The sequence below is a fragment of the Rhipicephalus microplus genome, chromosome 3 (assembly GCF_043290135.1).
Source record: "Rhipicephalus microplus isolate Deutch F79 chromosome 3, USDA_Rmic, whole genome shotgun sequence".
NCBI classification, from domain to species: Eukaryota; Metazoa; Arthropoda; class Arachnida; order Ixodida; family Ixodidae; genus Rhipicephalus; species Rhipicephalus microplus.
The window spans coordinates 237281027-237304996 of record NC_134702.1 but is presented as its reverse complement, the minus strand read 5'-3'; the positions used below and the strand labels follow the sequence as shown (position 1 = coordinate 237304996).

The 23970-nt window shown below is 44.3% G+C and overlaps 2 protein-coding genes and 1 long non-coding RNA gene across 3 annotated transcripts in view; 1 reads left to right on the top strand and 2 right to left on the bottom strand.

Annotated features, from left to right (window-relative positions):
• The window catches only part of LOC119169122 (serine/threonine-protein phosphatase PP1-gamma catalytic subunit B), an 83043-nt gene extending 61640 nt beyond the window's left edge, over positions 1–21403 (bottom strand). Inside the window, exons 1-2 of the mRNA XM_037420228.2 lie at positions 21006–21403; positions 11757–12119 (exon numbers count right to left, since the gene is read on the bottom strand). Of these exons, the coding sequence (XP_037276125.2) occupies positions 11757–12119; positions 21006–21252 (610 nt within the window). The 5' untranslated portion in view covers positions 21253–21403. The remainder of the gene's footprint in view (positions 1–11756; positions 12120–21005) is intronic.
• A 176-nt stretch (positions 21404–21579) lies between these two features.
• LOC119169134 (3-oxoacyl-[acyl-carrier-protein] reductase FabG) overlaps positions 21580–23970 on the top strand; it is an 88245-nt gene continuing 85854 nt past the window's right edge. The window contains exon 1 of the mRNA XM_037420238.2: positions 21580–21771. Coding sequence (XP_037276135.2) covers positions 21735–21771 — 37 coding nt within the window. The 5' untranslated portion in view covers positions 21580–21734. The remainder of the gene's footprint in view (positions 21772–23970) is intronic.
• Positions 22859–23487, bottom strand: LOC119169144 (uncharacterized). Its single transcript, XR_005109537.2, has 2 exons — positions 23348–23487; positions 22859–23084 (listed from the first exon to the last, which is right to left on the bottom strand). It is a non-coding gene; the product is annotated as an uncharacterized LOC119169144 (long non-coding RNA).

Below are 23970 nucleotides of genomic sequence, written 5' to 3'. Positions count from 1 at the left end.
AAACTAACATTGATGCATTAGAAAGAATTCAGCGGAGAGCAGTTCGTTTCATTTATTCTCTTTACAAGCCTGGTAGTTCTGTAACTAGTGTAATGCTTTCAAATGGTATCACATCTTTGCAGTCGGGACGCAGATTCCTACGTCTCAAATTTTTGTACCATTTCTAATCGCAAATTTGCTCTAAACCCTGACCCCTAACTCACACCACTAAGAACACGCCTGACTCGGCATTCACATGCACTTTCTTTAACACCATATTTTGCTCGTACTAACTTGTTTAAATTTTCCTTCTTTCCTCGTACCATTGAAGAGTGGAACGATTTGCCTGCAAGCAGTTTACACTCTCCCGATCTTATTTACGCTGAAATTTGAAGTTGTTTTTTTTAACTATTCCAACTATTTCCTCTTTTCCCTCCCCACTCTTTCCTTTTGTTGCTTTTGTATAAATAAGTCACGCTTTCCACTTTTTACTTCTTTATTGTTGATGTTTTGAAATGTGTATGACAACTGTATTATCTTGCCCCTCCTGCTTTGGCCTCTGGCCAGCAGTATTTGTAAATAAATAAATAAAATAATAAAAAACTTTGCGAATTTAAGTGATAAAAGGACAGGCTATTGTTTGTACTATATCCAGAAGTTTTTAACACTTCTAGGAATGAATCAGTAGAAAAATGGGCCATTTTACACTCACTTCTTTTCTGACGAAACGCACAGTCTGTTCTAGATAATTTTGTCTAAGTCACTTTAATTGTTGATGTTGATGGTGCCAGTACTTGGTTCTTTTCGAGCAAATATCTTCCCTTACTTCGTCCAGACAAACCGGTAGTGTCCTTCCACAGCTTTTGTCTTTGCGAGCCACAATCGCCTCTTGTTCTGCGCAGTTAAGTTGTCAAAAAACTTAATATCCTTTATGCATTGATTCAGAGTGCTACGCTTCGCAATCCACAGTGCTTTTGTGGACTGTTTGCAAAACCTGATGAGCACGACCGGGGTTTTCGTCTGACCTTAAGGGAATGCGATGCAGCCCATCAACATCACTCTTTGTAGGCACCGGCGAAACGAGCCTTCTTGCCAGTTCATTAAATTTTTCCATCACATCTTCGCGTTCAGTTTCAGGCAAGCCATGTATTTCCATGTTTTGTTTTCTGCTATATTGATTTAGGGCGCTCAGCTCTGTGCACAGCTCTGCAATTGTTTGCTTGTTATTAGCTACTTCGAGCGTATCAACTGTCTTTTGTAGGGCTTTGATTTGCTTGTCATGTTTATTTGAAGCTTCTATAAGCTTATCATAAGTGTCAGACATGTGTTGCACAGATGTCTCAATGTTGCTCACTGCATCTTTAAGACTCCTTATCTCATCGACCTTAACTGAAGCGCAGCAAGCGCTCTGCTTATGTCCACCAACTGCCTGCTCATAGCAATGGATACATTGCCATCCTGCTGTCGAGCAGTGGCAGCGCTTCGAGACGCTGTTAAGCAACATGTCTGACACTTCATACTCGCCCTCACTTCAACGTTTTTGGATTTGTACGTGCGCTCGCCGACGCCTGAGCACTTACTGAGGTGATAACGCAGACCACATTCTGCACATTTCGTGCATTCTTCATCTGTCAGTATCTCCTCAAAACATGCTAGACACGTTTTGCCAGGGTCGTTGCTCATGGCGTAAGCACGGGCTGCACACTTACAATAGTTCCAAGGCAAAAATGCACAGGAAGTTTCTTTAGAGTGCTAGTAAACACAATACATAAGGAACACCTGCTTGCTCAGTAAACGCGTTACACAAGCTCAGCAACAATTTCTCAGTAAACGCCTTACACAAGGAACACTTGCTCGGGCAGTAGAGCAGCAGCAAAATATAGGAATGCGCAAGTGCAGAAAAAAATTTTGCAGAACAGCAAAACTAACCTGCAAAAGTGAGCAAAATATCTCAGATGCTGCTCCTATGTATCCGCCGCCGCCACCACTGCCCAAGTGTGATCACCGGTGTGCAGTATGCGTTTATAGCTGATTAGATGGGGTAGCAGCAGGTCATGTGGTGCGTTGACGCTTGAATATGTTGTTCTGCAGTGTCGTAGTATTTCCTTGTCCGGGACCCTTGCGTCAGTGGATTCCACGGTAGAAACCTGGGAAGGGTGGGTAGCCGGCACTTCGACGGCGCGTTGCAGTTCCGAGCTTCGAATACCAGTTGGCACTGCAAAAGTGAGAAAAATTTTTGAGATGCTGCTCCTGTGTATCCGCCGCCGCCAGCACTGCCCGAGTGTGACCACCGGTGTGCAGTAGGCGTTTATAGCTGATTAGATGGGGTAGCAGCAGGTCACGTGGTGCGTTGACGCTTGAATATGTTGTTCTGCAGTGTCGTCGTATTTCCTTGTCCGGGACCCTTGCGTCAGTGGATTCCACGGTAGAAACCTGGGAAGGGTGGGTAGCCGGCACTTCGACGGCGTGTCGCAGTTCCGAGCTTCGATTATTAGTTGGCACTGCAAAAGTGAGCAAAATTTCTCAGACGCTGCTCCTGTGTATCCGCCGCCGCCACCACTGCCCGAGTGAGAGACTGTTAAAAAAACAAGGTTTATATTTTGTCACTATGAACAGCGTTTCTTGCATACACTTCGAATGCACATGTTTTATTGCAGCCACCCCTCTCGAACATCGGTGCACTTGCAATCATGTCACCCTCCTGCGTAAATGAGATGGTTCACACTGGTTTTAGTGTTCTAGAACCCGTATCCTTTGTTGCATCTTCTACACACCGTAGCCGTTGATTTCATTCTACGAATATTGTGCTCGCTATATAAATTAGAAATTGTTTCCACTTCCTTTTGTTTGCTGTTTCATTTTCTCCAGATGCATTTTTAGAATGAGCTTGATGCATACCTGCCAAAAGAGAAATTGACTGATATGTGGGGTTTAACGTCCCGAAACCACCATATGATTATGAGAGCCGCCATAGTCAAGGGCTCCGGAAATTTTGACCACCTGGGGTTCTTTAACGTGCACCCAAATCTGAGCACACGGGCCTACAACATTTCCACCTCCATCGGAAATGCAGCCGGGATTCGAACCCACGACCTGCGGGTCAGTAGCCGAGTACCTTAGCCACTAGACCACCGCGGCGGGCCCCAAGAGAAATTCATACCCCCCCCCCCCCCCCCCCGAACGGGAAAAAAAAAATTTCTAGCTTTGATGGATTTGGCTTTAGGGACAAGCATAATCATAATATATGTTTTGCCGCCATGAGTCCAATCGACGCGCTGAATTATTTTCCCTCATTTTTGGCCCATGAAGAAAAAAAACAAGAAAAGAATGGCAAAAAGAACAAGGCAGAGGGGGGGATGCCTTTCAAATTCATTTATAACAAAATGCGGTGGGATCACAAAAAGCCTGGAACGGACTGACGTGCATTTTTGTCAATGCGGCCAGTTCTTGCAGATAAATTTCAATTTCAGAGAGAGTTTGATCGCAGCGGTACAAACAGGAGAAACTGTCAAAACCGAGGAGTCTTTTGGACAATACGGGAGACTTCGCAGATATGTGATGATAATAACACCAATATATATTGCTCGCTCCTGGTGGCGGAATATAGAATAACACCGTTTTTGTGGCCTCCGCCACTAGCTACGACAATGCGCCGTAGCCAATCGCGGACGCCACACTTTATTTTATTTAATTGGAACTGAAATATTTTTCGTAAAATGAGAGGCAAGATTCGTAAAATCGTAAATTTTATGGGAAATCGGAAGAGTTGGCAGGTATGTTGATGGGCACCTGTGCAGACTCTGTTTTGTGCAATTGGAAGGAAGACTTGCGTAAGCATGTATTTTGTTAAATTGTATTTATGAAGGTGCTGTACATTTGTATTTACACCTGCTGTCTGAAAAACTGAACTAGGAGTATTTGTAAATACACAACATTAAGACATGCTGCAACTGCTTCACCCTTTCGGGGAAACAAACAATTTTATTACTTTTTTTCAAAATTTAAGGAACAGGTTGCTATGCCCACCAACTCTTTAATCGTAAACCAACCCTCCCTTTCCTCAACCCACGCCGCACCGCCACCGATCTGATGGACCCCGCGCTGTTGACACCCCGCCACCAAAGGCGGAAACACCGGCGCACAGGTCTAACCTGTAAGTAGACGATGTGGGAGACCAGTCGTCGCCTCATTGAGGTGAAGGATGTTTAATGATTACACACGTAGCACTACCACTCGAGTGCGCCATCCGAAAAGTACATTTTGACCATGGGGTTTGGCTTAAAAACGTTGATATCTGCGGTGCCCGCATCTACAGTTAGCCTTATGCTTTATGACAAAAACTAGGGTTTACGACTACATAATCAATGGTGACTGCCAGGAAAAAATCTATGTGTAGAATCCAAGTAAAAAGACATTTGAAATCAATGTGTGCCCGGCCGTATTATTTTGTTTAATTTTCCGAATATAGCAAGCGATTGCTTATGACAAACACATTCAAGCAAAATCTCCTGCTGGGGAAAGCGCCAGCCTGTCAAATCACCTACCTTACAACAGCAGCGAAAACCAATGGAGGAACAGGCAAGCCCTTGCCATGACGTCTTATCATTGCGACGTCAGCGTTTGTTCTCAGAGCTAATACAAACTTGTGTAAGCGTATCAGTCAATAGCAATTCATATACTACTGAGACAGATGTAACCCTCATGGAAAATAGCAGTGCAGAAAGTGAACTGAAAATGTTTGACACATGTCTCAATATGGTTGCTGTACCTAGTTGCATTGAGATTAGAACTGCTAAGCATATTTTCATAACATCGATTTCTTTGAGTATGCAATGAAAATAAGAAACGTCTTGCTGTCTTGCAACATAATTTTTGCATAGAGTGTCCTGTTTGAGTGGAAGTTTGCATATCCTAACCCATAGTATCAAAACTTTCAACTGCTTAAATATTTTTTGCTAGTTATGATACTTTATAATTGGTACCCTGAAAGATTTGAAGAGTAATCACCAAAGTATCACTAAATAGTGGGTATACATAATGGGTGCGAATACGAGCGAAAGCGATAGCGGAGCAGGCAAGCCCTTGCCGTGACGTCCTATCGTTGCGACAGCAGCGATGCCAGTGTTTGTTCTTGGGGCTAATACAAACTTGTGTCAGTGTATAAGTCAATAGCAATTCATATACTACTGAGGCTTTCTTTTACAGCGAAAGCTGTTACGAGATCACAGCACCGCAGCCGCTGGTGTCCGTAACCACTATCACATGAAATAAAAAAAAATCTCAGTACCAAGGACACAGTGGGGCTCGAACTTGGGTCTGCTGCATGCCAACCCAGTATTCTACCACTGACCCATGCCAGTGTTTCGGATTTGTTCGCAAAGTTGCCTTAGGCAGGCTGGATTTCGGGAAATAAATTGCGTTAATATGAGTAATAAAGCATTTTACAACAGCAAAAAAACAACTAGGCATCACACAATGCGAATAGCGTAACGAGTGGGTCGTCCAATGCTTCAACTCATTACAAAAGCTGTTTTTGATCACCTATTAACTGTGGCGCATACCCACTTCAGGCATGATTCCTCATCGTCGTCAGCCACTGCATGAACTATTGGCACAAACTTCCTAGGAAGTGTTTAGCGGGTACCATGTTTCTCAGAATGACGAAGAATAGCGTAGCGAATGCCGGCCTGCTTCCCAAAAATTATTATTTATGACATTGTGGGTACCCAGCAAGTGTGCTTGCAGCAGTTGCCAACGAGTCTTTAGAAAAGGCTCTGAAAGGCCGCTCTTCTAGCTTTCACTGTGACTGTGCTGCGCCTTCCGCACAAGCCTGGCATTTTTTTCCACACTCTCACAAAAAAAGATTGCAGCGCCCAGCAAGAAACATAGCAGATGCGATCTGCTGCACACATTCCTGAGCTTGGGTGTCGAAAGAAGAGAACTGGAAGGGTGCCACTGTAGAAAGGATATAATTCAGCAGAATGCCACATCGGTCTCATGCTCGAAATGAAGTATGCGCAGAAAAAAAAAAAAAGAGTACCCAGGAAAACTGAACAAGGTCAGAAAACGGGCCGATAGTTTATGTAACTTTTCACAATGATATTTGATCTAGGGTGCAAAAAAATTATTGCAACACGACTTTGGAATGACTGTTTGCAATTCCTCATGCGTTAGAGCCCGTTTGCTTTTGTGTTACAAGATTATAACACCTGCTAAATGTTTGTGTTCATAGAACATTGCGTATCTGTCATAAAAGCCCTTCAGAAGAAAACGATGACGAAGCTATCGAAATAGCGCGAGCACGCGCACCGTAATGTGAGGTCCGAGGCACGTGACCCGAGTTGTGATCGGAACAGAATCAACGATGAGCTGGTATTGATGATGTGGGCTTGCCAGGAGAAAGTTGTCTCGCCAGCAGATGCACTGGCGACGGAAGCGTCGAGACTGACTGGTATGACTGTGACGCAGGAGTCTTCGGAGGTGGCTGGAGACCTTGACCTGGTTCGAGCAAGGCTGTTCGGGATGCAGTAACCGCGCACAGCCATCATTCGTGTTCCTGGCGCGAGCCCCCTCAGAAGCAAGGCACCGAAGACAGTCCCCGATGGGCATGGCTGACTGCCCCTAGGCCTAACCTCAGAGGCCTCTGCCATATCAGCAAGAATGTCAGACAGGCAACTCTTCAGTAGCCAAGGACAGCGACGTTCGTCGAGTGTGCCATGATCACGGACAGACTCTGACCAATCACGGACTTTGACAACGAACATCTGTAACACGTCAAGTAACAGCGGCCCAACACATTAGATATTTGATGTCTAGTATAGCAGAACTAGTCGAACATTAGAACGATGTACATAGTTAGCAGCAGTATAATATCGTGGTTTGTTTCAGTTTGCAGTGATCATATTTCTTTTTCATGCATTTTTTTATGTTTTAGAGTGCCGTGTGTGTACTTTTAATGTGTTGTGCCATCAACAGTCTTGTCCGAGTCATTCATCACGACGGTATCTTAAGCTGAATATAACCAAATATATTTAACAATTTTCTTCCTATTTCAATGGTAATGTGCTGCACAAGAATGCCAATTGACATGCCAGCAGAAAGTTGTGGAAGTATAAAATGCAAACCCTTCTCGGTTATCTGCCACAAGCATTCAGCAAAAAAATGGATGACGCCTCCAACAAGGGTAGCATGGTGCAAGAGATGTGAGAAGTAGGACATTGATAATTCCTTGACGATGCCATAGAACAAAAAGAAGCTATCCCTGACATGTCTAACAACGTTGATTAGATGTTTTTACGACAAATACATAGCTTTTTCCTGAGGCAATGCCTGAATGTGAATAGTAAATTAGTTTCTCCAGAGCTCCTCATACTTGCCTATAACATCACTACCTGCCGTAATTGCTCGAATCTAACGCGCACTTTTTTTCCGGTTAAGCGAGTTCATAAATCGCATGCGCGTTAGAATCGAGTACGAACAAAAAAGTTACAGTCAATCTATTGCCATCGGCAAATCCAAAATGGCCGCCCCCTACGTGCGTCAGCATGGCGCATCGGCCATTTCTGCCTATGTGTTTCCCATGTGCGGCACTTCGTACGTGTGCTGAGGAGTTCGTCATCTAGTAGTGCATTAGAATCGACGGCGTGGAAGAGCCGACTCCCAAAACTCGAGTGCACCACGATGCCGCTTTTAAAAGAAAAGTCATCGCGTGTGTCGAAACAGACGGAAATCGGGCCGCATCGCGGTCGTTCGGAGTTCCCGAAACGTGCGTGCGGGACTGGCGGAAACAGTAGCAGAAGATTGTCGACAGCAAATATTCACGCAAAGGCTTCAGTGGACCACAGCAGGGTCGGTTTCCGCAAATCGAAGAGCTGCTCGGCGAGTATGTGCTTGAGCAGCGAGCGGCACAGTGGCCCGTGACGACAGAACTGCTCCAAGTGCGGGCTATGCAATTAGTCTCAGAAAAAGGTCTAATGCGGAGCCAGTTTGAAGCAAGCAGGTGCTGGTTAACTAACTTTATGAAGAGGAAAAGCTTTTTCCTCCGAAGGGGAACATGCATATGCGAAAAGTTTTGCGGAGGAGTACGATGAAAAGCTTCACAGTTTTCAGAGGTTCGTCCTAAACATGCGGCGCAACAACAGCTACCTGCTTGGGCAAATCGGGAATGCCGATCAGACGCCTCTTTACTTCGACATGCCTGGCACCACAACCGTCGAGAAGAAGGGGGCGAAGCAAGTTCGCGTGCTAACATTGGTCCACGGTAAAACTACAGTGACGGCAATGCTATGTTACCCGTCAGATGGGCACAAGCTTCGCCCGTACCTCATATTTAAATAGAAGACGCTCCCGAAAGGAGTCATTTTTTCGAGTGGTGTGATCGTGCGGGCCAGCAAGAAAAATGGGTGCGCGTTGCAATTGATGTCTTACGTTTTTTTTTTTTTTTCGTGGTGGAAATCGGGTGCGCGTTACAATCGAGGGCGCGGTAGAATCGAGTAAGTACGGTATTCTATGAAGTCACGCTGGTGCTCCATGATAAAACCAACTTCCCAAGACATCTGTTTGATTGCAACATAATGGTGACTACTGGACGAAGTGATGCTTAATTGTAGGACATCTTGAATGCTAGATATCGCAAAACAAGAAACATGGCAGCCATGACAAGCTGCCACGAAACTGGTACAAGTACACAGAGCTGCTGTACTTTGGAAGCCGTATGTAGTTAACTCCACAAATGCGGGGCAGAGCAAAAACATGCAAGGCTTGCACGGAACGGGCAGCACAATCACCGCAAAAGCTGGACGAGCTGCCTTTCAGAGCCTTTTTTTAAACGCTATTTGGACAACTGCTATAATAGCACTTGTAGCACTACACCATTAATCACCATACTTTAAGTAATAGAGAAGCATTTACAATGCCATTATTCATTTTTCGAAAAAGTGTGGTACCCACTACACACTTGCCAAAAATTCTGTGCGATCTTTTTTGTGCTGTGGCTGACAATCGTGAAGAATTATGCTTGAAACTTTTGTAATGGGTTGGAACATTAAAAAAAACTCCTCGTAATGCAATCGAGATTGTGTGATGCTTGCTTGTTCCATTGCCGTTATAAAATGCTTTATTACTCATATTAATGCGATAACTGTTCTGACATGAAGCCTGCCTACGATCAGTTTGCAACCGAGTCTCATGCACCGGCGTGACTCAGTGGTAAAATACTGGGCTGGCCCGCAAGGGACCCGGGTTCAAACACCATTGTGTCCATGGTGTTTTTTATTTACACTCAGACCTTGATAATTATCAGTTATAACAAAAATAGCATTATAAATATGCTTTTGTAATGAATTTCTGAACATAGAACAGTTATTGTTATTTAATATGTAACTTTGTTATAAAGAGTTTATTATTTCATGCAACAGTGGTTATAGACACCAGCAGTGTACAACTACGGCACCAAAAATGGCCCTTTTTGTTGTTTTACAACAGCTTTCGCTATAAAATGATAAATTTCCCAAGTGCTCAACACGTGCTTAAGAACACTAGAAAATTACTTACCCGGGTTCATAGCACCTGAGTGAAACAAAATTCAAGGATTCTCAAGGACTTTCGAGGACCTAACAAGTATTTTTCAAGGACTTAAAACAACACTTGAAACAGCAGATAATGACAATGCCACTTTTTACAGAATAAAGATTTCTACTTTATTTTGTACGGTTGGCACCATGAACTTTAGTCGCTTTTTATCAATGTGTTTTGTACTCTTGATGCTACTTTTAAGGGCAAACTCCCTCATATATGACACATCGAAGCTCCTCCCACAAGAGAAAACTTTGCCTGTTGTGAGTTTGACGTATCAGGCGCAGCCCACTCCCTATATCAGCAACGCATAACCAAAACGGCTGGAATTCGCACTTGCCCGGCATAGTTCCACCATAAGTTACGCAACTGCGAATATCCGCACACTCTTGCACAGTCTCCCCCAAAAAAGTCAGGCTTACCTACGTCGTTGCTGCTGTAACCACGCAAGCGCTATTACAAATACAGTGTACTAGAAGAGTACACTGAACTACAACACTGCAATATAACTAGAGAAACGGACTGGACTAGATGGTTTGTTGGCTAGAGAGCACAGTAACTAGGCGCACAAAAAAGTCCACTAGATTATGGCTGAACGAACTTTGACGAAATTCAAGGACTTTTAAAGACCTCAAACAAACTTAAGGGCTTTTAAGGCCTCGAAAATGCCTTTTCAAAGTTCAAGGGTTTCAAGGACCGCTATGAACCCTGTATACTAAATTACATATGTGTAATTTAACATTAGATTGAATTATCTCAGGGAGTTTCATGAAAGGCAGATGTGATGGCACTTATCAGACTGGGTGTTGATGACCACTAACTAGCATAAAATGAAGTTGCCTAAATTGAATTCTCTGAGTAGCACAGTTTGGGCCGTAAGCCTTTCACGCCCAAAAAATCTTAAACAGTGACAGCGTCACCGTCAACATGAGCGATGCAAGAAATGTGATAATGTCACTCTATAATGTTGTGGGTCATCAGAGTTTGTGGCATCATGACATCATCGCCAGCTGAAATGAGGGCAGATTGCTGATACACTGCAAAACAATATTTAGTGCGGAAAGTACTCAGCTGTGGGTGAAGGATACAATCAAAGGAGAATAAGAATGCTTTCACTTCCCAGTCTCGGAAAAATAAGTACGAGACTTTGTCAGTTTTTTACTTTCCATGAACTCCTGCTGAAGGCCACATTTCGGAGTAGCATTACAGCAGTTTTATTTGTAGCATAGATGTAGCAGCTCCAATAAAATGCAGCCCATCAAAGGAACTGTAGCAGCATTCCCATCATTGCGAACTCCCCGTAACCTCTGTGAATTTTTCACGACAGCACCAAACTCACTAAGCTGCATGCTCTCAAATTGGTTTGTGCGCAGCAAGGGTTTATACAACTACTACTGCCCACTGCTGCGGCTTTGTACCCACACTCAAGTTTTTATGTAGCACGACGAATTCTCGTTGACATGAACTTTCGCCATATTCAGTAGATCACACACTGGAGTGCACCCTCAAGCGCTACGACGCCTTGGGGCGCCCCAATGCAATTTTGATGAAGAGCCACTAAGCACACACTGTGACCTGAGAGAGACTACTGGAATGCGTCGATGTTTCGGAAAGGGCACTTGCCCAGAGTGCGTTTGCCAAACTTTGCTGCCACGGAGTAGGTAGCATTGATAGCAGAGGCATGAGAACAAATAGGTTACGATTCGAAACAGACTTCGTAGCATTATTTAAAACACTGTTTTAGTTATTAGGAATATTTTAATGCATCATTTTTGTTCTATTCTAGTCTCAGGAGAACACCCAGCACAAATCGTGCAATGGGCACAGCCATCGTGCTCGAATGTAAGGTTTATTATAAAGGCTGCTCATAGTTGCAACATATTACGACTCAAGAAACATTGCCAGAAATAACAAATATTCACTCTGCAACTTAAGTACCCACTTTCATTACCATAATTTGCAAAGTAACCACTTTTTCTCGTTAGCAGCGTGCCACTAAAGTGACATACCAGGGGCGTAAGTGGACCCACTGAAAATGACCTTAAATTTGCCAGTGTGACTATGATATGAAGGTGACAACATGTGTGGCATCGAAAGAAATGCCACAGGCAAATAGGCACTCTTTCAGAGCCTACGCAATAGAGGGATGCCTGCAAAACAGGCATTATTTATGGGCCCAGACGCGAAAGGGAGAGGAAACGCACACTCATCATAGAAGCCGTAGATGCGGTTGATGGAGGCGCACTCGTGGTTTCCGCGCAGGATAAAGAAATTCTCTGGGTACTTGATCTTGTAGCAGAGCAGGAGGCAGATGGTCTCCAGTGAATGTCGTCCTCGGTCCACGTAGTCGCCCAGAAAGAGGTAGTTGCTCTCGGGAGGGAAGCCCCCGTACTCGAACAGCCGGAGCAGGTCGTAGTACTGGCCGTGGGTGTCGCCACAGATCTTTAGGGGTGCCTCCAGCTCAAGCAGAATGGGCTGCGACAGCAACACCTCCCGCCCCTTCAGGCACAGGCCGCGGATCTCGTTCTCAGACAGCTGCACATTCTTGCCAGGCCGAGAGCCACGCACTGCACAGAAAGAGCAAGATGAGGCCTTGAAACTCTTTTCACTGCTGTAAACGGTAAGTAGGCTCATTGCAGATGGCTATGCAGACATCAATACACCGGTTTGAGCCAGTGCAAGTTATAAATGTGGGTAACGAATGTTTTGTTCATCTTTGTATTTTGCAACATTAATTGACAAGAACAAGAAATGTCGAATACACGAACCCAATCGTCATGTGTATACATCAACCATAGCACTATTTGCTTATTTCTTGAAGATTTAAAATGGCAAGGTTAGTAGCTCAACAAGGCATTACTCAAAGCCACCCGTAAAATAGACTACGACTAGATTTTAGGAACCCTTAAGTGGCAGCCATCTTCTCGTAGGGACTGCTGCAGCAGGTGAGAAGAATGAAAACCATACACAATACGTTTTGGTTGGTTCTCCCTGAACACTTTCAACCCAGGTTGATTCACCTAAGCTTTGCTGTCAGCTGCCTCAAGTCAGGTTGGCCACACACCGTGCACCGACAGCTGTCAACTGGGGATCAAGATTACGTGTGCTCCCCTCGGTGAGAGTTGCAGAAATAACAGACTCCGTTCTATCCATGCACTGCTCATTGTACCTCCTGCACTGTAGATTATACAGTACAGCTTTCAAATCATTGGTGCAAAAGTGCACTTCCAAATGACAGCTGGGGCAGAATCTTGTATGCATACAGAAACAATGTGGCCCTGCCGCGGTGGTCTAGTGGCTAAGGTACTCGGCTGCTGACCCGCAGGTCGCGGGTTCAATTCCCGGCTGCGGCGGCTGCATTTCCGATGGAGGCGGAAATGTTGTAGGCCCGTGTGCTCAGATTTGGGCACACGTTAAAGAACCCCAGGTGGTCGAAATTTCCGGAGCCCTCCACTACGGTGTCTCTCATAATCATATGGTGGTTTTGGGACGTTGAACCCCGCAAATCAATCAATTACAGAAACAATGTGCGTTCCCGCCTTGAGCAATCAGACAGAGGCTGTCTGACATCGCATATGTTACCATGGAAGAAAAATGGTCATGAAGTATCTTCGTCCCGAGCGACTAATGTAGGCTCAAGTTGAATCTTAGCACACCTGCTGAGACATGGCGTGAAAACCATTCAACACTTAATGGGCGACACATGGATTCCAAACTTACAAGAGTTTCAGACTTCGCTCTCTGACAGAGAACGCAGTAAAAAAAAACTGCACAAAAAACTTTGCGCAGTGAAGAAACAAATATACTGAAATAAACATTTTTCATTTATATTTGAAAAGTGTAGGTCAAAAAGCAGCGTTTAGTGCGGCCATTCATCGCATTTGTGTAGGTACACATCAATTTGACAAAAAATGCAAAAAAAGAATGAAAAGCACTGTTTTTTTTTGTTGTTGTTGTAGAACAGAATCGGAAAGAAACCAAAAGAAAGATGTACTGCGCATATGCCAATGGTTCTGAGCAAAACCTCCTATACTATTGGTAGTATACATTAAACCTTTGATTAACTGGCAATGACAATATTGATTGACAATCTCATGAGGCCAGTGACACGCTTTCCTGTTCCGATATAAATTTGATGATAGTTCCACAATTCATAGGAGATAAAGGTTTTCCATACAGCAGCAGTGCTCAACACGAATGCCATGCTATTTCTTTATTTAAAAAATTACCCACAGCCTGGTCCCATCCATTGTTGCAGATTAACCGAGATTAGGTACAATTTTGTATCACATGAGCAGTAACTAAAACTTAACAATAATACTCGCAGAGTTACCAAGGTATCCGCCAAGCAGCTGGTGACTATGCTTCTACATACAACCATCCAGTGAGGTTATATTACCAGGTACGTTATACCAATGTTCCCCAATCGGCACTCGCTAACCTTAACCGATTGCTCACGTCAATGGGCACTTGTCTTATTCGCACTCATGCTCATGTATTATGCCAAGTAACGCATTGGCTGGCTCCAAGATGCCTGAATGTCACGTTATATATTTTGTAGTAATTTGTGCTGAAGCCCCACTTTCATTCACGGGCACCTTTATTGGACATAAAATGCTTTCGCATTAATGATCATCACACGCTTGCCGGTATAATATATCCTTGACGCATGTTGTCCAAATTGCACACTTCCCACAAGAAATGCATCACCGAGAGCATAATAAAAGGCACAGCAACAAGTTACACAATGAACAATATTTTCCCAGCTGGTCATTGATGAGCATTCCCAGATTTCACACACTGGATGCACGTTTTTTTAAACCCGTGGCTCAAGTGGCAAAAGAGCTCAATGTAATGTAATCCCGTTCCTGCTCAGTCGACTCTTCAGGCACCAAGCACACACACAACAGTCAAAAAGGATGATTTGTGGAGTCCCTTTACGTAACGGCATCTTCACATTGCAACTTTACCCATGTCAGACTAAACAGGCGTTGCCCCACCATCCATGACAGGGGTCCTCGGTTCCTGGCAACTTGCCACAAAGAGCAGAAGTATTGAAGGTGAACCGTGCAAGGAGCTGCTCTTTTTTTTTCTTTGAAATGTGACAACTGCTTGTTTTCTCTACATGCAAAAAAGAAAGCAATGGGAGGGGTATTTAGCAGCCATGGCATTGTTTTAAGTGAACTACATCACATGGCTTCTAGCACAGATGCTCAGGAGGGCATCTTCTTACAGCGAAAGTCGTTATGAGATTACAACAAGGGCTGATTTTGGCACCGTTCTTGTCTGCAGCTGCCAGTGTCAAAATAAAAAAAAAGATGAAATACACACTAAAAAAAGATACCCAGACTATGATGGGATTTTAATGCGGGTCCTGTGTGTCGCCGCCCAGAAATACAATCAACTCTCCTCTGCATTGTATATAGGCGGCGGCATACTCTGCAAAACTGTGCCACATTGCTCATTACTGTTGGTAAATAAGTCATCCTGGTGAGTGGCATTATTTTTTATAGCTTCTATAACAAAGCAGCTCCAAGCAGCTTTCCTAGCTTTTCATGACACAAACTCGTACTAGACACTTTAATTTAATATTTGCGATTGTTTGAAATGAGAGTGCGATACGTAGACGCGGAGAGAATAGACAAAGACAAGCGCTCGTCCCTGGCTCTCCTGTACGTGTCCTACGTACTGCCCTTTTATTTCAAACAACTCATTCAATCAACCATTTTGACAATTCAATGTTTGCCATAGAGACCCCTCAGCTATCTCAGGCTATAATATTTTTAAAAGGCATGTGCCTCTGTGGTGTAGTGGCTACCAAGCCCACAGCCAGAAATTTTAGGGGGGGGGGGGGGGGGGGGGAATGCCTATTTTTGTTATTTTCGGTAAAACACCCTTTTTTTGTCAAAATTTTGGGGATGGGGGTGCTCCACGGGCACTGCCGTGGCTGCAGTGCTTAGCTGCTGAGGTGTGAGACGCAATTTCGATCCACTGCAGCCACATCTTGATGGAGGTGACATGCTAAAGGCCCTTGCACCGTGCGGTGCCAGTACATGTTACACATGTGAAAAAACAACAGATGGTCAACTTAAGTAGCCCCCCCCCCCCCCCCCTATGGCATACTTCGTAATCGTATAGTTTTGGCATGGAAAACCCCAAATATATTTTTGTTAAAAGGTCCAAATATATTGCAGCTGACCTCCAAGCTCTTGCAGTAGAGCACAGACAAGTGATAATTTGCTTGATTATGAACTCCCACTTTTTTTTTTTTTTTGAGCCCTTTCAAGAAGTCTAATGCCACTGTGTATCTCAGTGTCTGCCCAGACCTTTGTGAAATCACGATTGCCAATCAGAGGCTTCGCAGTTAAGCTCCATTAAAAAATGGCAAAGAAAGGCTCAGCCAACAGCAGGGAAGGGGAAAAGATCCGTCCTTGGGCACACAGCCAGGCAGCCAGCCGGAACGCACGCAGAGTACACACCGACTGCCTGCACACCAAAGCTGTCACCTCAACAAATGCAAGAATTAACAAGGGCCAACGCAAACCATAAGGGTGGAGTTGATTCTCAAGCACTTCACTTCATTCGGAATGAAAGTATTTCTATGGAAACTTTCTTAGCAAGACATAGCTGAAACTGTACAAGGTTACAATGAGGAAAAACCATGTTAAGACAGCATGTGAAGGCCTTTAATTTCCGTATTTATTAAAACAAAAAAAAAACTTCAGTGAAGATTACATTCTTGTGGAGAATGCTGGGCAGTGCTATTTGAAGTAATATCAAAGAATAATGAGTTTGCAAGCTGCTGGCTTTCAAAAAAAAAAGAAAGAAATATATAAACACAACACTGAAAGTCCTAATTACAACCCATTTCCGTAGCTCCTGTAGTATCACATTGCAAAGGTAATAAATGAGGCTCACAATCGAGAAAAAAGGCACAGATTAAACTTTTTTTTTCAAATCCGTTGTACACTGATTACTGGTAATATTGCTCAACCAATCAGCTTGGATGTACATGTGACTGGGCTGCACAGATTTCACAAAAGGCAGAGGCGTTGCCTAGAAATTTAGGTGCCCATTAAAGAACCCCCAGGTGGCCGAAATTTCCCGAGCCCTCCACTATGGCATCTCTCATAATCATATGGTTGTTTTGGGATGCCAAACCCCTATAATTATTATAACAAAATATATGCACAAACACATGAGTATTCGAAATAGTCGAACTAATTGGTAGGTATTGTCACGGAGTCGTGACGTGGCCGAAAGCAGACTGCGGGTCAACTAATAAACTCTTTATTTGGGCAAACCTGTGCCCAATAAACGGAAAGTATTGCACTGACAGCGGCGAACGAAGCGTCGGCCGTCGATCGACTGACAAGCAACGAAGTGCGTCGGCATTTAACACTTGCCAGTGCAGTCTTTCTCATCTCAATCACGTACCAACCACTCCATATTTGATGAACACACTTTTCGTCGCTTCCCTGAGAACAGCACTAAACTTCTACATATAAAGAATATAAGGATGCTCGACATTACCTCCCGATATTATTTGTTAGCCAGAGGGGCTTATTCCTGAAGCTTCAGGCAGCATAAACAACATGCACATTCTTTTCATTATTGAAGAGAACAATTGTGCCTAAGTCTGCACTTTCAGATCAGCCTAGATGTTTCAGTCTTGCGATGAAGTGTACATGCATGCTGTTGCACTTTATGGACAGATAGTTAGGCTTTTGGTGGACCAGCAGTCGACATCATAAAGGGTTTGTTAGGTATTCGGTATAGATTGTGTTTGTATTAGTTCTGCTGAACAAAATCAGGCTTCATATTTCATGCAGACAGGTTGTGTATAGCCTGAAGATTTATCAAGAATTAGCACTACTACCCTAAGATCACCGTCCTTTCTAAAGAGGCGTTAAATAAATACTAAAATGAAACAATGAATCGACACAAATTAATCAATTACACTCGGAGAATCCCGTTGATTTCACCATGATTTGCTTGTTACAGAAAACAATCAGGTCACGGCTTCATACTTGGATATCTATGACGAAATCTTCATGCGTGACAGATTGCAAACGATGTGTTTTGCATTGTTAGCGACATTAACTCAATAACATATCCAGAGACTTTGCATGTAATGTTTGTGGCCTCCTTGCAGGACAATGTTCACTTTTACCAATTAGCAACTACATATGACCTAGTAGACAGTGTCAGAGTCTGTAGAGTTGTGACATGTAATGCCGTAATTTCATGTTGACGTAGACACCCACTTCTTTGCGTGCATGTCTTCCCCTATTACACACCTTCTCGCAGCAGGGGGGGTGCTCCCGGTATTTCAAGCTTGTAATTCGTTAATGCGCATTGTTTCCCTTCACTGTCTCTTTAGAGTGTCCTGTATGAAATCTTTTGGAAGTCAGCAATATCACAATTATTTGGATAAATATGCACTCATCTCAATATATGACTGGTGTCTATAGAATATAATTTTTTTTCTGACTGCACAGCATTCCGTCACTATTTTTTGTTAACTTCATGCAATTTCATAGTATTGGAAGTCTGCAATAATTAGTAGAGAGTCTGACACTCCCTCCACTTGATTGTAACAGTTATTCATACCGTATTTCTGCCATAACACATCATCAAAATCAGCAGATAATGTAGGTCTATGCGACGCTATTCATAGACATTGATGGAAAAAAAATAAGTGCAGTAAAAGCAAACTTGCTGCCAGTAGAGCTCGAACCTGCAACCTAGAAAACCAAATGTTGCAAGTTCAGAGTGTGCTGCACCTGCTATTATGACTACGACCAATGCTAATCAAATCTTGCAAATTCGCATGCATAAAAGAATACCCCGTAAATGGACGTAGGGACAACTGCCGCCGTAGCTCAACTGGTAACTGCATGGGGTGTGTAATCAAACTGTTGAAGGGCTGGACCCTGCAGCCGGCAAATCGTCTTTTTGTCGACTTTACTTTCTTCACATCTCTAGCAGTTATTACAATACGCTTAAGACAGTACAGTCAACAGTTGGCTATATACCTTCCTCGGCTTCATTATCTGCTGGTTTTCAGCAAGGCTGTGTCAACCAAAGAAATGAGCCCACCAAAAATTGTCTGTCTTCTGCCACAATACCCAGCAACTTCAGCATCCGCCACCCCTATCCTCAGAGTCAGTGATTACACCGAGACCTCGTATAATCTGCAAACTTGTGAGATTTCACATGCCGCCTTCCATTTGCACTAAGCAAATGCTTACAGCAGGGCACGTGCTTTGCTGCAGAAGCCACCATTTAACATTGTACGTCCTTGCAGCTGTGCGAAATGTTCGTAACGGAGCAAAGTTAAAGCACAATGTGCTGGTAAGGCTGAATCCAAACAGGGTGGCAACTGCAATTCACTTGTTTGTCACCATTAAGTCAATCAAATAACATTCTTCACAGAGTGTATAGTCAATGAATCCGAGAGATTTTTCATTGCTGCACAGCTCTTGTCTGTCAAATCCCATGACCACACAAACAGTGAGTTACTTAAGTTCCGCACCTGCTATATTTTTTTTTCACTCTGTAAGACTGGAAAATGGCGTCTTGGCTTATGCTTGGGTGCATTTCTGCCGAAATGTAGCATGATGTGAAAGGTTTCACCTCATGATGCAGCAACCGCATCAGTGAGATTTTGAGGCATGCCAAATAGATGGGCTCATAACATTTCCACCATCCAGAGCTCTGTAATGTACATAGACATTGCATAGTACAAAGACCTTTAGCAGCCTTTCACCTCCACTAAACATGACTGCCAATGCCGGGATCAAACCCTTGACCCCAGGGTCAGCAGCCGAGCCCTGCAACCACTGCAGTGTCGTGGCATATTCGCAATGAATCTTTTTTATTCCATATACACGTGATTACAGAAGACTCAGTGCAGAGAATGGGCACTAGGTAGATGCACCCAAAGGCAACGTTAATGCTGGGGTATTAAATACACCACTGCACAGTTGCTACTTCAGCTTCTTGTAAGGAAGAAAAAAAATAACTAATTAGCGATATTAAGGAAATTCTTTAGGGCAAGCTTGTGCTTAGATTGGTTTGGCTGTGGCGCAAAATACAGTTTGTGAAAAAGGAATGGAAGAGAAGACAGAAATATGAATGCCACGCTTGCGAATGTGTCAATAAGTATTCCGCTTTATTTGGGAGAATTGCTTGTTGCGATCAAATGAAGATACTGCACATTTGAAAAGGTAGATAGGAGTGATGCTGGCATCGCATTGCGCTTACGCCACGGCAACATCGAAATGGTAATCTACGTGTCTTTAAACCGTAAAAGAATTAAAGCTAGGGGGAGTAGATTCAAAGAGGGGCCCACAGGGAACGACACAAAGCAGTGTCCCCAATTTACCGAATGTAACCATCGCGCGTGAAACAACTGCGCTTCAAATTCGCTCGCGGCATACGCGAGCAGCGACTAGGTGAAACCGAAAGCTACGACGCACGCCTCGTGTTTCGAACATCGCATACGCTAGAGGTCAAGGGCAGCAGCCGCGGTCCAGACACGCGCAATAAATGCGCAAATGGGAGCAGCCGTTATCACTGGCAGAACACGCGTGAGCAATCAATCCCCCCTCCCCCCCCCCCCCCACTATCGCGACGTTTCTTACGGTGACGAGCTCTAAAAACACACACACACACACACACACACACACACACAGGGCACTCACTACATGCACGAGCAACATCTCACGTGCGATTGCACACGCGCATGTTCGGTGTAAGAGCAGCGAAAAGAACGCTCGAACGTGCCGCCGTCAGCGCTTCACCGGCCTTTTTTTTTTTTTTTTTTCCGACATCGTTTTCAGCGTGGTGTAAACGCCGACGAGGGTGCACACCCACAGCAGTGCAACTTCTAAGGGTGTGCTGTCGACAGCCGCCGGTACACGATGCTTATTTGCAAACCCGCTCACCTCTCGACATGCAAATGTCGCGGCCTCTATTTCGCGACTCCGTTTGAACCGCGGCCGAGTCCTCTTTCCGAGTGCCGCTCACGTTCCATCATCGCTTCGATCGGCGGACGAGAGCGACAAAACAAACGGAGCTCGCTCTACGAGAACTCAACATCGTCTGCGAGCACGAAACGCGCGCCGGGCGGAAAATAGCGGACGGAAAGCCAAAGCGGCCACTAAATACAGCCGCGCGCGGCGGGGTGCACTCCCTCGGAAGAAGATCGATCCTTTTGCTTCATTCACGCTTCCGTTCGTATCGCTATTAACGAAGCAGAGGAGAGAGAAGACGTCGGCGATCGGAGTCGGCGGCATCCATCGGAAAGAGACTCCGCAGAGGCACCGGCGGCAGGCGCGTGGCCAGCTGTCAACCCATTCATCGACGGCCACCGACGTCCATCCAAAACACCGGGCCGCTTATCGCTAGGACTACCGCAGTGCGACGTTTGCTTTTGCCGCACTCACCTTCGAGCAGTCTCTGCAGTATGTTGTCTATGTTGAGTCGCTCCGGCTGGTCGACCATCCTTCCGAAAAGAAACCGCCGAGAGTCTCGCAACCGCCGCCGTACGCCTTGCCTACCGCGACGTGCACAGGTCACGGAAGCGAATGTTGACGCACACCGAAAACACCACAAACGTGCACTGGTGACGTCATCAGCCCGGGCACGCGGCCGACGCTCGCAGCTTCCGATTTTCAGCATGCCCCCTGGCATCGCTTGAACAAAGCTATGAAACGCTCGAAACTATTTTATCAAAAAAAAAGAAACTTGCGTTGTGTAAAAAAACTCAACTAACGTGCATTAAGTTCATATTGTCGCTACTTTTTGTAAAATTTATTAAAAATTTATAATTTTTATTTTTTGCTTAAAGATTAAGGTGTTCAAAAAACACATAAAGACAAATTCCTAGGCTCAAATGTTTGGTTAATAACTGTTCTAAAGTCATAAGGAGCTGACACTACGGGTGTGAACTATGAAAATGTTGAATCCGAAACTGAAACTATGTTTTCTCGTTTGGTTCAAGCAGTTCAAGACATGGAGCAACAAGACAACCTCTCACGTCACCACCTCTCCGTTCACTTTCCCCTAAGACCTAACAGTGGTAGTATATAGGTGTTCTGTGCCGTAACCAACGTAAGCACGACCAACTACGAGTGTAGAAGTACGTACTACGGAATTACTTCGTGACCGAGGAAATGGCTAGGCTAGACGGCAAAGTTACTCTCATCACAGGTACGTGTGTCTATGCAGTCACGTGGTGGCAGTTGCGGGTTCGGGCATATGATCGTGGTCGGCACGTAAACGGTGGCGTAGACTACAACTTCGAAAAAAAAAAAAAAAACGCTGGCCACAGGTGAATTATTACGGCATAGCCTGCCCTCAAATTCCTAGTGGATATCGATGTTGCGTGCACGTGCACAACCGTCCAGTTGGTATTGTAATCGCGTTGGATGTTAGCCGCCGGCCAACCTAAATGGAAACATCAGATCTAACGGACAAGCAAGCTAGCGAGGGAACCAGCGCGTGACCTCAGGCCGCACATCTCCGTCTCGTGGATTATTGTTCGTTAGCGCACTCATACGAGGACATTTTAACTGTGTGTGCATTAACTATTCGAGAGGGTGCCAGCCCCCATGTGGTATTGCGAAAATCAACGCACTTACGTGTAATCTAAATGACGGCTGAATTTGTGGGTAAACTAGTCAGTGTGGCACAGGGCTGTTCCTTATCCATCGCAGTCCATCCCAGTCAAAAAAGGTCAAGTGGTCCAATGGGAAAAATACCAATTGACATCAATTGGTTTTCAACCCATTGAAATTTTGCCACCATTTGGAAACGTACCAATGATATCTCATTGGTGAACCAGTTCATATCCAATGGGTTATAACCATTCAGACAGAACTGGTGGCTGATTGGTTGACCAATTGATGTAGGTGGGGGACCAATTGGTCATCCAATTGAAGCTCACTGGTTAACCAGTTAAAGTTAAATGGCTAACCAGTTAAAGTTAACTGGTGTGGAACTGGTAATCCAGTTAATCGTAAATGGTTCCCCAGTTGAAAATGGGTGGTCTTCAATTGGTTAACCAATTGGAATAAGTGTAGTCATCCAATTAAGGTAGCTGGCATCTAAATAGTTTGCCAGTTGAAGAGAACTACTGTCCAACTAGACGCCCAGTCTAAGGTACATGGTGTTCAATCGGTTAAGCAATTGAATAGATGTCGTCATTCCATTGAAGGTAACAGGTGCTCAACTGGTCAGCCAGTTGAATTATGCTGGTTGCCAACTTGTTAAGCGGCCGAGCACAAATGGTCATCCATTTAAGGCAAACTGGTGCTCAACACAAAGAGCCTTCATTAGACAACAATAGTTCTGCGAAAATGTCTCATGCAGAGTGAGCTTTGTAGTAAATCTCCCAATTTCTGCTAGTGAGGGCATTTGTAGTCAAAATGCCGCCTGTTCTGCTGCAGCTTCTGGAAAGGAGGTCGCTGGTGCTCAGTTGTTTTTCTTCCGAGTTGCATCGGGAATCATGCAGGGAGGCTGTGCTAAAGAAAAATATAAGACAGAAAAATGAGCTACATGGCTGAAGTAAAGAGGTTAATTCACTAGTCTAAACTGCTGTAACTGAACGCTCTGGCACTTTGCAGATTGGGTAGTTCGAGATACTCCACACGTGGAAAATTCGTCCTAAGCGGTCATGCATGCCAACATCGACAGTGCAATACAGAGCGCGTCATTAGAGTGTTCCAAACAAGTGTGGTTACCTCTGCATGAAGGATGGAAATGTTATCGATGTAACAAGACTTACCGCGTATAGTAGCTCCCACACTTCATGCCTGCTGCGCCTGTGCACCGTGTCCGCTGCAGTCGCGAGCTAACACTAGTTAGGGTAACAAACAAAATGTTCAAAAGGTGCTAGTAATACAGCAGTTAAGGTGGTTCAAAAACAAAATACTCGCCTTGATTTTGAATAAATGAGGCGGATTTAATGGATCATGGCAACATGATTATTGCAAAGACGCTGGATATAAAGCACGCAAGTAAAGCTTATGACTTGTGTTCGCTGTGGTGGTGTGCTGCTGATGACGATGCTGATGGCACTTGCCACCGCGCTTGCACTGTGAGCGCATGTACTTTATGAAAGTATATATTACATGACTATTGCTTTGGTCAAAAAACAATACAAAACTTTGTAATGAGAAATTAATTCCTAAAGTTTATTTGACCTTACTTTATTGCTTCGAATGCAGCGTTTTTGAAGGGTTGTTAATAGTAAACCAATGCTTGCTCAGCCGCTTTCTTACTGTGTTCTCTTATGAATAAACTGCGACAGCTGCTCGCATGATAAAGATGTCAAGTGGCAAGAAAAGTGTGCAGCAGTACTGTAGTAAGGTGTTTTATGATTTAAAAAAAAATGTTACAAAATTTTTA